General features: G+C 33.0%; 1 protein-coding gene and 1 long non-coding RNA gene across 2 annotated transcripts in view; one reads left to right on the top strand and one right to left on the bottom strand.

The window, feature by feature from the left end:
* LOC128183163 (uncharacterized) overlaps positions 1-15857 on the bottom strand; it is a 35153-nt gene extending 19296 nt beyond the window's left edge. The window contains exon 1 of the mRNA XM_052852067.1: positions 15648-15857. Coding sequence (XP_052708027.1) covers positions 15648-15683 — 36 coding nt within the window. The 5' untranslated portion in view covers positions 15684-15857. The remainder of the gene's footprint in view (positions 1-15647) is intronic.
* Positions 9510-13964, top strand: LOC128183164 (uncharacterized). The gene is made up of 3 exons (XR_008243553.1): positions 9510-9740; positions 11412-11449; positions 12414-13964. It is a non-coding gene; the product is annotated as an uncharacterized LOC128183164 (long non-coding RNA).
* Positions 15858-15996: the final 139 nt, after the last annotated feature.

Here is a 15996-nt window from a genome sequence, read left to right as displayed (position 1 = left end):
CAAACTTTAGAAAAGGGGGGTGAACAAAATAAAAAAATTCAAATGGAATTAAAAATTATATTTGACGCCTTGACATTATTAAGATTAAAGTAATTAAGATATATTTTAAGTTCCAGTAAAAAATATTGACTACCTCCGGTTTTATAAGTCGATGAAAATCGTCTATGGGAATTTCAGTGTTAAACTAAAATCACACGTCATTCGTTTTCTCAAAAAGTGTGTAAGTAAAAATTACAATATTTCTTTTGTGTAATGACACTACCAATGCGCAGACCGGAAAAGTTTTTGGGTAGACAATTCGAAAAAATAAGGGATCTGCAGGGGCCAACGTACAAAACAGCCCTTTAGTTGTAACTTTTTTACCTTTCATCCGATATTAAAAATCTTTTCAGTTTATTGTTTAAAATAAAGAGTTCTATCTTAAAATTATGGTCCGAGGGGCCACTTTTTGACTTCTTATAGGGGTTTGGAGGGCCCAAAGACCATCACTGGTTGAAATTTCAAAATGTTTTTTTAGTAAGATTTATCTCGCTTTGATGTAAGAATGCAGAGCATAAGTACTATAGGCATACCAAGTTTTGTGTCCCAGGAATGAATACTTTCTTCAAAATGATTTTTTGAAAATATTCCTCTGGAAATTAAAAGTGTAGCTACCTGTAAAGTTCTGGAGTTATCTTTCTTTTCACATTGCACTACTCATAAGTTCCTATCTTAGCAACTGGAGATACCAAGGCGTTTAGAACACTTGGAAATAAATTAGAGAATAATTTTTTTTTAACATTTAATTAAAAAGGGATAATGGGGCTGTCGAAAAGCCCTTACTTTTTGTTGAAGACAAAAAAAGTTCTAGTTATTATTATTATTATTCTTTTTCTCGACAGATTTTCCGTCAGCGATTTTTTGAAAACGGAAAGGATTTTAGAAATAACTATACAATAGCATTATAGCATTTTTAAATGTCACCAGTATGTAAGGTTTTGGACTTCCGGTTCCGGTACTTCCGGTTTACACAAGCAAAAAAGTAGAAATTAAATGAATCAATATATTGTTTTTATTTTTAAAGGAAATTCGTTGTAATTTTAGAGTTAGATCAACCATGTCGAGTTGTTTAAAAAGTAAACCGGCGGCAAGTTTCTCTCTCTTATCAGTTTTGAGATTTTAGGCCTCAAACTTGAGAAAAGGGGGGATGAAAAAATAAAAAACTCAGAAAAGCTCAGGAATGTTCTTAGACGGATATATATTGTTTATATAGATGTAATTAAGATATATTCCAAGTTTCATTGAATAGTATTGAGTACTTCCGGTTTTATGAGCCGATGAAAATTGTCTATGGGAGTTTGTATATTAAATTGAATTCACGCATGTAACGTTTTCTCAAACAGTTTTCAAGCAACTATTTTTATATTTTGTATTTGCAATAAGGGACCTAATGCGCAGACCGGAAAAGGTCCTGGGAAAAAAGTTCTAAACGATAAGGGATCTAAAGGGGTCAATATCAAAAACGGCCCTTTAGCTGTAACTTTTTTATTGTTAATCCGATTTTCAAAATCTTTTCGGTTTATAGTTTGGAATAAAGAGTACAATTTAAAAAATATGGCCCGAGGGGGCACTTTATGACTCCTTATAGGGGTTTTAAGGGTCTGAAAATGATAACTTTATCACATTCCAAAAAATTAAAATTCAAGAGTTATCTCGCCTTGCTCAATGAATAATTAGCATTAGAGCTTTTGGCATACCAAAACTCTTGAATCTTAAATGAGTACTTTCTTATATATGAATTTTTAGAACTTTTATTTCAGGAAACAAACGATATAGTTGGATAAAAAATTCTGAAGTTGTCTTTCTTTGGGCATTTAATTTCTGAAATGCTAACGTGTGGGTATATGCTCATGATATTTTGCTAATTTTTAATATACAGATTCTGAGAGAAAATATGATAAATTTAAATATGGGGTTTTAAGGGCTGTCGAAAAGCCCTTCCTTTTTGTTGGAGACAAAAATAGGTCTAGTTATTATTATTAGGGCTTTTCGACTTTCGGTCGAAAAGACCTATTGTTATTCTGATGTTTTATTATTATTATTATTATTCTTTTTCTCGACAGATTTTCCGTCAGCGATTTTTTTAAAACGAAAAGGATTTATGAAATAACTATACAATAGTATTATAGCATTTTTAAATGTCACCAGTATGTAAGGTTTTGGACTTCCGGTTCCGGTACTTCCGGTTTACACAAGCAAAAAAGTAGAAATTAAATGAATCAATATATTGTTTTTATTTTTAAAGGAAATTCGTTGTAATTTTAGAGTTAGATCAACCATGTCGAGTTTTTTAAAAAGTAAAGCGGCGGCAAATTTCTATCTCTTATCAGTTTTAAGATTTTAGGCCTCAAACTTGAGAAAAGGGGGGATGAAAAAATAAAAAACTCAGAAAAGCTCAAGAATGTTCTTAGACGAATATATATTGTTCATATAGATGTAATTAAGATATATTCCAAGTTTCATTGAATAGTATTGAGTACTTCCGGTTTTATGAGCCGATGAAAATTGTCTATGGGAGTTTCTATGTTAAAATGAATTCACGCATGTAACGTTTTCTCAAACAGTTTTCAAGCAAATATTTTTATATTTTGTATTTGCAATAAGGGACCTTATGCGCAGACCGGAAAAGGTCCTGGGAAAAAAGTTCTAAACGATAAGGGATCTAAAGGGGTCAATATCAAAAACGGCTCTTTAGCTGTAACTTTTTTATTGTTTATCCGATTTTCAAAATCTTTTCGGTTTATAGTTTGGAATAAAGAGTACAATTTAAAAAACATGGTCCGAGGGGGCACTTTTTGACTCCTTATAGGGGTTTTAAGGGTCTGAAAATGATAACTTTATCACATTCCAAAAAATTAAAATTCAAGAGTTATCTCGCTTTGCTCAATGAATAATTAGCATTAGAGCTTTTGGCATACCAAAACTCTTGAATCTTAAATGAGTACTTTCTTATATATGAATTTTTAGAACTTTTATTTCAGGAAACAAACGATATAGTTGGATAAAAAATTCTGAAGTTGTCTTTCTTTGGGCATTTAATTTCTGAAATGTTAACGTGTGGGTATATGCTCATGATATTTTGCTAATTTTTAATATACAGATTCTGAGAGAAAATATGATAAATTTAATTATGGGGTTTTAAGGGCTGTCGAAAAGCCCTTCCTTTTTGTTGGAGACAAAAATAGGTCTAGTTATTATTATTCTTTTTCTCGACAGATTTTCCGTCGGCGATTTTTTGAAAACGGAAAGGATTTCAGAAATAACAATACAATAGTCTTATAGCATTTTTAAATGTCACCAGTATGTAAGGTTTTGGACTTCCGGTTCCGGTACTTCCGGTTTACACAAGCAAAATAGTAGGAATTAAATGAATCAATATATTGTTTTTATTTTTCAAGGAAATTCGTTGTAATTTTACAGTTAGATCAACCATGTCGAGTTGTTTAAAAAGTAAAGTGGCGGCGAGTTTCTATTACTTATCAGTTTTGAGATTTTAGGCCTCAAACTTGAGAAAAGGGGGGATGAAAAAATAAAAAACTCAGAAAAGCTTAGGAATGTTCTAAGACGGATAGGTATTGTTCAAATAGATGTAATTAAGATATATTCCAAATTTCATTGAATAGTATTGAGTACTTCAGGTTTTATGAGCCGATGAAAATTGTCTATGGGAGTTTCTATGTTAAATTGAATTCACGCATGTAACGTTTTCTCAAACAGTTTTCAAGCAAATATTTTTATATTTTGTATTTGCAATAAGGGATCTAATGCGCAGACCGGAAAAGGTCTTGGGAAAAAAATTCCGAAAAATAAGGGACCTGAAGGGGTCAGTATTAAAAACAGCCCTTTAGCTGTAACTTTTTTATTGTTTATCCGATTATCAAAATCTTTTCGGTTTATAGTTCAAAATAAAGAGTACAATTTAAAAAATATGGTCCGAGGGGGCACTTTTTGACTCCTTATAGGGGTTTTAAGGGTCTGAAAATGATAACTTTATCACAATTCAATTTCAAGAGTTATCTCTCTTTGCTCAATAAATGATTAGGATAGATATTGTGTTAATAGACGTAATTAAGATATATTCCAAGTTTCGTTGAATAGTGTCGAGTACTTCCGGTATTATGAGCCGATGAAAATTGTCTATGGGAGTTTCTATGTTAAATTGGATTCACGCATGTAACGTTTTCTCAAACAGTTTTTAAGCGAATATTTTTATATTTTGTACTTGTAATGAGGGACTAAATGCGCAGACCTGAAAAGGTATGAGGAAAAAAAATCCGAAAAATAAGGGACCTGAAGGGGTCAGTATTAAAAACAGCCCTTTAGCTATAGCTTTTTTATTACTCATCCAATTTTCAAACTCTTTGCAGATATTAGTTTAGAATAAAGAGTACAATTTAAAAAAATGGTCGAAAGGGCCACCTTTTAACTCCTTATAGGGGTTTTAGGGGCCTGAAAATAATAACTTTATCACATTTAAAAAAATTAAAATTCAAGAGTTATCTCGCTTTGCTGAATGAATGATTAGCATTAGAGCTTTTGGCATACCAAAACTCTTGAATCTTAAATGAGTACTTTCTTATATATGAATTTTTAGAACTTTTATTTCAGGAAACAAACGATATAGTTGGATAAAAAATTCTGAAGTTGTCTTTCTTTGGGCATTTAATTTCTTAAATGTTAACATGTGGGTCTATGCTCATGATATTTTCCTATTTTTAATATACAGATTCTGAGAGAAAATATGATAAATTTAATTAAGGGGTTTTAAGGGCTGTCGAAAAGCCCTTCCTTTTTGTTGGAGACAAAAATAGGTCTAGTTATTTTTCTTTTTCTCGACAGAATTTCCGTCAGCGATTTTTTGAAAACGGAAAGGATTTCAGAAATAACTATGCAATAGTCTAATAGCATTTTTAAATGTCACCAGTATGTAAGGTTTTGGACTTCCGGTTCCGGTACTTCCGGTTTACACAAGCAAAAGAGTAGAAATTAAATGAATCAATATATTGTTTTTATTTTTAAAGGAAATTCGTTGTAATTTTAGAGTTAGATCAACCATGTCGAGTTGTTTAAAAAGTAAAGTTGCAGCGAGTTTCTATCTCTTATCAGTTTTGAGATTTTAGGCCTCAAACTTGAGAAAAGGGGGGATGAAAAAATAAAAAACTCAGAAAATCTTAGGAATGTTCTAAGACGGTTTAGATTTTGTTCAAATAGAAGTAATTAAGGTATATTTTAAGTTTCATTGAAAAGTATTGAGTACTTCCGGTTTTATGAGCCGATGAAAATTGTCTATGGGAGTTTCTATGTTAAATTGAATTCACGCATGTAACGTTTTCTCAAACAGTTTTCAAGCAAATATTTTTATATTTTGTATTTGTAATAAGGGACCTAATGCGCAGACCGGAAAAGGTCCTGGGAAAAAAATTCTAAAAAATAAGGGATCTGAAGGGGTAAATATCAAAAACGGCCCTTTTTCTGTAACTTTTTTATTGTTTATCTGATTTTCAAAATGTTTTCGGTTTATAGTTCAGAATAAAGAGTACAATTTAAAAATCATGGTCCGAGGGGGCACTTTTTGACTCCTTATAGGGGTTTTAAGGGTCTGAAAATGATAACTTTATCACAATTCAATTTCAAGAGTTATCTCTCTTTGCTCAATAAATGATTAGGATAGATATTGTGTTAATAGACATAATTAAGTTATATTCCATGTTTCGTTGAATAGTGTCGAGTACTTCCGGTTTTATGGGCCGATGAAAATTGTATATGGGAGTTTCTATGTTAAATTGAATTCACGCATGAAACGTTTTCTCAAACACTTTTTAAGCGAATATTTTTATATTTTGTACTTGTACTGAGGGACTGAATGCGCAGACCTGAAAAGGTCTGAGGAAAAAAAATCCGGAAAATAAGGGACCTGAAGGGGTCAGTATTAAAAACAGCCCTTTAGCTATAACTTTTTTATTACTCATGCAATTTTCAAACTCTTTTCAGATATTAGTTAAGAATAAAGAGTACAATTTAAAAATTATGGTCCAAAGGGCCACTTTTTCACTCCTTTGAGGGGTTTTAAGGGCCTGAAAATGATAACTTTATAACATTTAAAAAAAAATTAAAATTCAAGAGTTATCTCGCTTTGCTCAATGAATGATTAGCATTAGAGCTTTTGGCATACCAAAACTCTTGAATCTTAAATGAGTACTTTCTTATATAAGAATTTTTAGAACTTTTATTTCAGGAAACAAACGATATAGTTGGATAAAAAATTCTGAAGTTGTCTTTCTTTGGGCATTGAATTTCTTAAATGTTAACGTGTGGGTCTATGCTCATGATACTTTCCTAATTTTTAATATACAGATTCTTAGAGAAAATATGATAAATTTGAATAAGGGGTTTTAAGGGCTGTCGAAAAGCCCTTCCTTTTTGTTGGAGACAAAAATAGGTCTAGTTATTATTATTAGGGCTTTTCGACTTTCGGTCGAAAAGACCTATTGTTATTCTGATGTTTTATTATTATTTTTCTTTTTCTCGACAGATTTTCCGTCAGCGATTTTTTGAAAACAGAAAGGATTTCAGAATTAACTATGCAATAGTCTTATAGCATTTTTAAATGTCACCAGTATGTAAGGTCTTGGATTTCCGGCTCCGCTACTTCCGGTTAACACAAGCAAAAGAGTAGAAATTAAATGAATCAATATATTGTTTTTATTTTTAATGGAAATTCGTTGTAATTTTAGAGTTAGATCAACCATGTCGAGTTGTTTAAAAAGTAAAGTGGCGGCGAGTTTCTATCTCTTATCAGTTTTGAGATTTTAGGCCTCAAACTTGAGAAAAGGGGGATGAAAAAATAAAAATCTTAGAAAAGCTTAGGAATGTTTTAAGACGGATATATATTGTTAAGATAGACGTAATTAAGGTATATTTCAAGTTTCATTGAATAGTATTGAGTACTTCCGGTTTTATGAGCCGATGAAAATTGTCTATGGGAGTTTCTATGTTAAATTGAATTCACGCATGTAACGTTTTCTCAAACAGTTTTCAAGCAAATATTTTTATATTTTGTATTTGCAATTAGGGACCTAATGCGCAGACAGGAAAAGGTCTTGGGAAAAAAATTCCGAAAAATAAGGGTCCTGAAGGGGTCAATATTAAAAACGGCTCTTTAGCTGTATCTTTTTTATTATTCATCCGATTTTCAAAATCTTTTCGGTTTATAGTTCAGAATAAAGAGTACAATATAAAAAATATGGTCCGAGGGGGCACTTTTTGACTCCTTATAGGAGTTTTAAGGGTCTGAAAATGATAACTTTATCGCAATTCAATTTTAAGAGTTATCTCGCTTTGCTCAATAAATGATTAGGATAGATATTGTGTTAATAGACGTAATAAAGATATATTCCAAGTTTTGTTGAATAGTGTCTAGTACTTCCGGTTTTATGAGCCGATGAAAATTGTCTACGGGAGTTTCTATGTTAAATTGAATTCACGCATGTAACATTTTCTCAAACAGTTTTTAAGCAAATATTTTTATATTTTGTACTTGTAATGAAAGACTAAATGCGCAGACCGGAAAAGGTCTGAGGAAAAAAATTCCGAAAAATAAGGGACCTGAAGGGGTCAGTATTAAAAACAACCCTTTAGCTATTACTTTTTTATTACTCACCCAATTTTCAAACTCTTTTCAGTTATTAGTTTATAATAAAGAGTACAATTTAAAAATCATGGTCCAAAGGGCCACTTTTTGACTCCTTATAGGGGTTTTAAGGGCCTGAAAATGATACCTTTATCACATTTAAAAAAATTAAAATTCAAGAGTTATCTCGCTTTGCTCAATGAATAATTAGCATTAGAGCTTTTGTCATACCAAAACTCTTGAATCTTAAATGAGTACTTTCTTATATATGAATTTTTAGAACTTTTATTTCAGGAAACAAACGATATAGTTGGATAAAAAATTCTGAAGTTGTCTTTCTTTGGGCATTTAATTTCTTAAATGTTAACGTGTATGTATATGCTCATGATATTTTCCTAATTTTTAATATACAGATTCTGAGAGAAAATATGATAGATTTAAATAAGGGGTTTTAAGGGCTGTCGAAAAGCCCTTCCTTTTTGTTGGAGACAAAAATAGGTCTAGTTATTATTATTCTTTTTCTCGACAGAATTTCCGTCAGCGATTTTTTGAAAACGGAAAGGATTTCAGAAATTACTATACCATAGTCTGATAGCATTTTTAAATGTCACCAGTATGTAAGGTTTTGGACTTCCGGTTCCGGTACTTCCGCTTTACACAAGCAAAATAGTAGAAATTAAATGAATCAATATATTGTTTTTATTTTTAAAGGAAATTCGTTGTAAATTCAGAGTTAGATCAACCATGTCGAGTTGTTTAAAAAGTAAAGCGGCGGCGAGTTTCTATCTCTTATCAGTTTTGAGATTTTAAGCCTCAAACTTGAGAAAAGGGGGGATGAAAATATAAAAATCTCAGAAAAGCTTAGGAATGTTGTAAGACGGATATATATTGTTTAAATAGATGTAATTAAGATATATTAGAAGTTTCATTGAATAGTATTGAGTACTTCCGGTTTTATGAGCCGATGAAAATTGTCTATGGGAGTTTCTATGCTAAATTGAATTCACGCATGTAACGTTTTCTCAAACAGTTTTTAAGCAAATATTTTTATATTTTGTATTTGTCATAAGGGACCTAATGCGCAGACCTGAAAAGGTCCTGGGAAAATTTTTTTAAAAAATAAGGGATCTGAAGGGGTCAATATAAAAACTGGTCCTTTAGCTGTAACTTTTTAATTGTTTATCCGATTTTCATAATCTTTTCGGTTTATAGTTCAGAATAAAGAGTACAATTTAAGAAATATGGTCCGAGGGGGCACTTTTTGACTCCTTATAGGGGTTTTAAGGGTCTGAAAATGATAACTTTATTACATTTAAAAAAAATTAAAATTCAAGAGTTATCTCGCTTTGCTCAATGAATGATTAGCATTAGAGCTTTTGGCATACCAAAACTCTTGAATCTTAAATGAGTACTTTCTTATATATGAATTTTTAGAACTTTTATTTCAGGAAACAAACGATATAGGTGGATAAAAAATTCTGAAGTTGTCTTTCTTTGGGCATTTAATTTCTTAAATGTTAACGTGTGGGTATATGCTCATGATATTTTCCTCATTTTGAATATACAGATTCTGAGAGAAAATATGATAAATTTAAATAAGGGGTTTTAAGGGCTGTCGAAAAGCCCTTCCTTTTTGTTGGAGACAAAAATAGGTCTAGTTCTTACTTATTTTATTCTGGGAATAAAGTTTCACACCTCCACTCAAGTGAAAATACAATTCATACAATAGTTATCGTTCTTAACGCAATGTGTACACATGTTTAAAATCGCTATTTAAGTCAAACTACTTTTATTATCAAACTGAAAATTGGGGAAATACATCTTAACATTGAGATTAATATTATTATGTTAAATATTTGAGCTTAAATGAGGCATTTCGGTGTTTTTGAAGGGCATTTTAAAATGATTTCGGTGTTTTCATCGGGCATTTCGGTAAATCACGGGCATTTCGGTAATTCTAGTTACCCCCCTGCAGCATGGTCATGGTCACTACTACACTACTTCACTTATGATGGCGTTTAAGAGATATTCGCAGGCAAGTAATGTAACAATTAAGGATGTATAGTAAAATGTAAGTAGATATTTTTACCAAATATTTTAGGAAATTGGAGCATCAGTTCAGATCTATTTTTTTGTGTAACTGTCAGCGGTAGATTTTAATATAACGAAATGGCGTCCAAAATGGCGGTTTGTTTACTATTTTTTTAATATTTAACATTTCGGTACCTTTCATATATCATTATCAAGACATGGTTAAGCATCAGCGGTAATACAACAAATGTGCAAAACTGGGACATCAGATGTACCTCTTGCAATTTATTTTCCCAATTTAACTTAATTTTAAAACTATAAACAGCTGATTAAAAAAAAATCAAAAAAGTATCTGATAATTCCAGGCAGTGTTCCCAATTTTTTCCAATTTAAATGGTCTCTTCCTCGTGTGTAATTACCAACATAATGTGGAGTGATTTGATATCATATCTTTTTTAATTGGTATTATCTTTTTAATAATTGACATTAGGCATATTTTTCATAGATAGAATGTTCTATCATCAAAATGACAGATGTCCTACGGACCCGGTTTAAAGATAGAATTTGTCCCATATACTCGCTTCGTAGCAAAGAAAAAAATTACATGTATATTGCACTGTTTCTCGCCTATATTTTCATATGATTGGTCTAAAGTACCTACATTGTTGCTCTTTTATAATCCCATATTAACTGTTTTTGCAACGAAATCACTGCCACTTCTAACATCACGTTGAGAATTCACTGTTTTTGGTCGCCATGTTAATGATAAAATCCGAGACATTCCGAGTGCGATTTTCGACAAAATGGCAGGCAAATTCAAACGTGTATATTAACAAAATGCCTAGGTACGACTCATTAAATGGATATTTTAAGGATTAAACTATATATACGTGTTTATAACGGTTTGATATGTATAAAAATGTGTTTTTCCCATGCAGATTATTTTTAACAGACTTAAAATCGACGCAAAGCGGCTGCTACATTGCAAGTATATGGGACAAATTCTTACTGTGACCTGTGCGTAGCCTGGTCATGGTAAGATTATTCTTTCTATATTTTTCAATGCTGTTTTTGAAGATATTTCCCCAAAAATTAAAATTGAAAAACCCATTTTTACACAAAATATATGTAATAGTGACACAACCCACCAACTCCTACCCAATACCAATAATCCTTAGAAAATTCCCTCTTAAAGCTTGTTGAATATGCTGAATTTTCAGAATGAATAATATAATGGTATGGTTGAATTCATCCACCTGATTCAACATATAAAATTATTATAATGGTATGGTTGAATTCATCCACCTGATTCAACATATAAAATTATAACTTCTTTTTATATTGAATTCTCGAAAATTTGGGTCGGCTGGTTTTGAAATATGCTCTTTTGAGAAGTGGACAGGCATAGCCTACATCCACTTCTCTTCGCAAGCCCTCATATTTTGATTCTGGAAAATGTGTAAATGTTGGAACCAAAGACGGTTTATGCTTCGACCCATGTTTCGACTCATGTTTCCCTGAATTTTCGTAACAGACCTACTATTTCTACATTTTTAACATTATTGCATCCATATATCATAAAAAATTAACACTAACCCCCTGTCAAATCATTTTCGCAACTTCTTAAAAGAGAATAATTTTGAAAAACAACGGACTTACCAGTAACCACATTTTTGGAACTTATTTATAATCTTTTTAATATTTATTGCAGACTCTCGTAACGGATATATATTATATTGGAACGACCAGGTAAGAGTTTTAATCTTTTGATAATAAGGATAATATTAATTGATTTTTTTTCTATAAAGTACACGTTTTCTAGTGCAGAATAACCTCTGAGGTTGAGAAATGTTGTTTTGAAATACAAAAACTGATGCTTTTATATTTCAAACAACATCTCAAGATCGAGACACCACATTTCAAAAGCTAAATTGATATTCATCTATTTCCACTCAATATAAATTGTTTCTGTCAAGTTTTTTATTTTAGTTGGACAAGCTATGAAATTGGCTTTTGAACTGTTAGGTTTGCTATTTACCTTCTATAAGAATCAAATGTTTATAACTTGCTAGTATCCAGTTCCCCATTAAGGACTGTATACAGCCCCTAATGTGGGGGAGTCTCCAAAGAGTATGGGGGAGTCAATTTTCTCCACTTTGGAGAAGGAAGAAATTTAGGTCATGACTTATGTAGTATTTATAACAATTTCTTCAAAAATATATATACCACACAGAAGACGGCAATAGTCAGACATTGTGTTGGTCATTGGTCCAAATGCTCTATGCGTCTAGTAGTCTCAAACACTTCAAAACTATTTGGCAGATTTCAAATTCAAGGTAAATGGTGGTCAAAATATGCATGGTTTGTAAAATATACAAGTTGCTTTGAGTTACAGACAGTTGAAATGATGATAAACCTCCGAAGTGCAATTATTCAATCTTTACTTAGGAAAAGAATGGGGATGTTGCGCTAAAAGACATGCCCATGTTGTGTCGTTCATCTTTTGTGAAATTATGTGTCTATATATAAGGCTTCAAAATTGATTTGTAATGTTATCACAAAGACATTTGAAAATGTAAATATCCAAGTATATACAGTATATCTAATATGGATTATGAAAGTTTGCAAATATTCTTATATTGATAGTTAATAATTGATAATTACATGTATATGTGTGACTTTGATTTTTTCCTTCATTTTTTTTTATTTATAGAAACTGGTGGGGATCATTAAGACAAAGACACTCGTGGATTAGAGAGAAAACCATGGAAGGACCCTTAAATTTATGGGGACCCGAATACTATTTACCAAATTGGACACTGGAATATTCTTAATCAGCTACAGAGAACCATTTAAACAAGACCTTGAACTTTCAGTAACGTGTAACTATCTTTTTTATGGGTCAAAACAAGTTAAAATGATGCTGTTTTCAAGTGAAATATACACAGATTGGTAGTCTTAGCTCAAAAGCCAGACAAATCTTGTTGATTTCAAAGAGCCATGGCTGAGATGCCAGCAATGAAATAGACAGGCCTACGTCAAATTGCTGTTTGACACAACTACCCAAAGTCCAAGCTCCTGTTAAAATGGTTCTATTTTTATCTTACCAAAATAAGCAGCAGTATTGCCCTTGAATGCAAACCTTAAGGAATGTCTTCAATGTTAAAGTTAATGGAATTCACTGGTCAGTAAAGAAAATTATTATATAATTGTGTAAAAAAAAAATCGGAGGTGGGACATGTGCTATTTGATATTATGTCAATTTGTGCCCTTGCCTACCGATGGTGCCAGCATTGAAAAATCTACGTACAGTTTCCATAAAACACTTTTATTTATGAAATGAAATTTGCCAAAATTTGCCACCCCCCCCCCCCCCAGATGATTTGCTATTTAGCAGTAAATCACAAATAAAAAGAAAAGCCAAGTTTGGAATTTGTTCATTAAGAAATTCTGTAGGAAATATTAAAATTAAAGGTACATAGGATCAAATACTGTACATTGTGAAAAAGAAAAAATTATCAGCAAAAAATGGAAATGAAGTGAAAATCAGACGAAACAGGGAAACATGGAAAATCAACAGAAAAGGGAGTGCAATCAGATGTGTTCAGCTTCAGGGGACTTGTTTTGTAACCACAGAATAACAGTTACTCCAGCAAGAGCTTTCAAATCAAATGCACATACATGTTGTAGTGTTGTATGAATGTACTTTAAAACATGCTAGAATGATGCCGTGTGTGTGACGGTCAGACCGGTTCGAATACCGGCGCCAGATAGCTCAGTTGGTAGAGCACCTGACTAGAGATTCAGGGGGCCCGGGTTCGAATCCCGGTCTGGTCCGTCATTATTTCTCCCATCCCGTTACATTTGGTGCCGTGACCAACCCCTGGAACTGACAGGTGAACTCCTGCCAGGGGAAGAGCCTGGGGTGATCTTCGGGGACGAAGATCATTTAAGGGGGGAGGAATGTGACGGTCAGACCGGTTCGAATACCGGCGCCAGATAGCTCAGTTGGTAGAGCACCTGACTAGAGATTCAGGGGGCCCGGGTTCGAATCCCGGTCTGGTCCGTCATTATTTCTCCCATCCCGTTACATGTGTTTGTGGTTATGCACGAGTTGGATGTCGTCTGGTCACTGTGGATAGTGCATGGAAGTAACTTTATGCATTGAAGACTGTTGTTAGATCATGTGAGGAGAAATTGTTATACATTAATCTGTAAGTGTAACTGTTTTGTGTTGACCAATTATAGTCTGTTCCAAGATATTTTTGCTGCATGTTTTCTTAAATTATTCAATATTTATAAATACTTCTTGGTTCAGACGATGTTCATTCAATAGTATTAAAATATCCCAAGATTTCCCATTTGAAATGCCCCCCTCGGGCATCTTGTCAGGTTTCACTACACAGTCTACTGGGATTTTCATTGCTAAAGAGATGAAGGCACCTGGATGATAACTTGGAAAATTGCGCGAGGTATCCTGAGTGACTTCTGAATGTACAAAAGACGTCAACATTCCCCATTATAAATCTCCATAGGAAATGTGTTTTTGTTCCTGTGAATTTTTACAAGGGAAACATAATAATTTGTGAATGAAGTTATCTTGAATATTTTCCCTCTCCGACATTCTTGTCATAATCAGCCCGGTGTAAAAGCAGATAATTGAATATATCATAAAGAGTAAAGTTTGGAATATTGGAAAGGTCTGAAGTGAAGCCAGTAAGTTTGAAAGGGTTTACATCGCAGCCTGCTGTTTTATATCTCTCTTTGATGACCTTCTCTGTGTTATCGCCAGTAAAATCAGGATCTGTAGGGCATTTAAAGTTGAAAATAAATTCTGCTATTTTAACCAATTCATTCTTTTTATACCCAACAACTGAAATTCCCTTTGTTTTGAGAAACTCGTGCAATTGTGGATACGTGCGCTAAGCAACTTCCTGTCCGTAGTCACGTGATTCCGCGTATAAATTGATTTGATGAATAGAAACTCGGAAATGGTCTATTGCGCTTCTTCCCAAGGTATGTGTATTTTTATTAGAAATCATCCAAATGTGCAGCTTAAATATCTTGGGACAGACTATAAACACTATACTGACAATTGCATTCGTTGTAAGTTATGAATGAGAGCATATTATACTTCATTGTCGCTGAGAGAAATCACCTCTGCACAGGTGAAAATTTTGAAACACATTTTTGTGGTGGGTTGCGGCAAAGTGCCAAGATAGTCAAACACAGCAATTATCAGTTATTTTATTTGTATGAAATTAGGTTGAACGATTTAAGTTGAAATTAAAACTTTAAAAAAAACAATTGAACAAATAAGTTTATTTCTAAAATATCTAAAAACTGCATACATATACTGCCAGCTTTTCTTTGATTTAGTATTGGCGATTTTCGACGCTGTGTCTGAGGTTATAGTTTTAAGATTGTTGACGCAGGAGACAATCATTAGAGATATCGTTTAGCATAGGCGTCGGAACCGAGGGGGCTAGGGGGGGCTTAGCCCCCCCCCCCCCCTTTTTTTTGGCAAAGTTAGACCTTACCATTAGGCACATAGCATCATAGAGGGTTCAGCCCCCCACCTTTCTCACAGCAAAGATAATCGTCATAAATTTACCTTGAAAAGATGGGATTAATGAGAAGATAGAGGCATAGGTATACTCCCCCCCCCCCCCCCCCCGGAATAGAATTTTCATGATTTGGGGAAAGGAATAGGGTTTTTTTGGTTTTGTTTTTTAGGATTAGTCTAGCCCCCCCCCCCCCCACTTTCAATTTGCTCCCGACGCCACTGTTTAGTGTAAGACTATCGGAAACCCAGGACGCCAGGATACTTTTCTTACCCCCCCCCCCCCCCCCCCGGTCCGAAATATAACGTATTCATTTCTGATCTCCAGTATAATTGATAACTTTAAATTACATACAAACATTAAAGTAAATTAAAAACAAATACCATTATGTTCGCTTTGATAAGAATTCCACAATCCATACTTCTAGGGCTACCCTTTACTGTCGATTTCCCAGTGCAAGGACACTGACATCTTCGCTAGCCAAGGGTTTCTGATCCGCACCGCTTCTCGTGAGAAACCCTTGGCTAGCGAAGATGGGACACTGAAGTCTAGGCAGGGAAGAGTGGTGTCGAATTACACGGGGGCCTTTATGCTCAATCTCTCAAATATACACAATTAAAAAAATATAAATAACGAATATACAGTAAAATGTTAACGTGTTATGTTTATTAATGTTATTACAAAAGGTTTTTTTATCGAAAATAATTATTTTTAAAAAATTACAACCGCGTA

The sequence above is a fragment of the Crassostrea angulata genome, chromosome 5 (assembly GCF_025612915.1).
Source record: "Crassostrea angulata isolate pt1a10 chromosome 5, ASM2561291v2, whole genome shotgun sequence".
NCBI classification, from domain to species: Eukaryota; Metazoa; Mollusca; class Bivalvia; order Ostreida; family Ostreidae; genus Magallana; species Magallana angulata.
The sequence above is the reverse complement of the archived record's forward strand: the minus strand, read 5'-3'. Positions and strand labels throughout refer to the sequence as shown.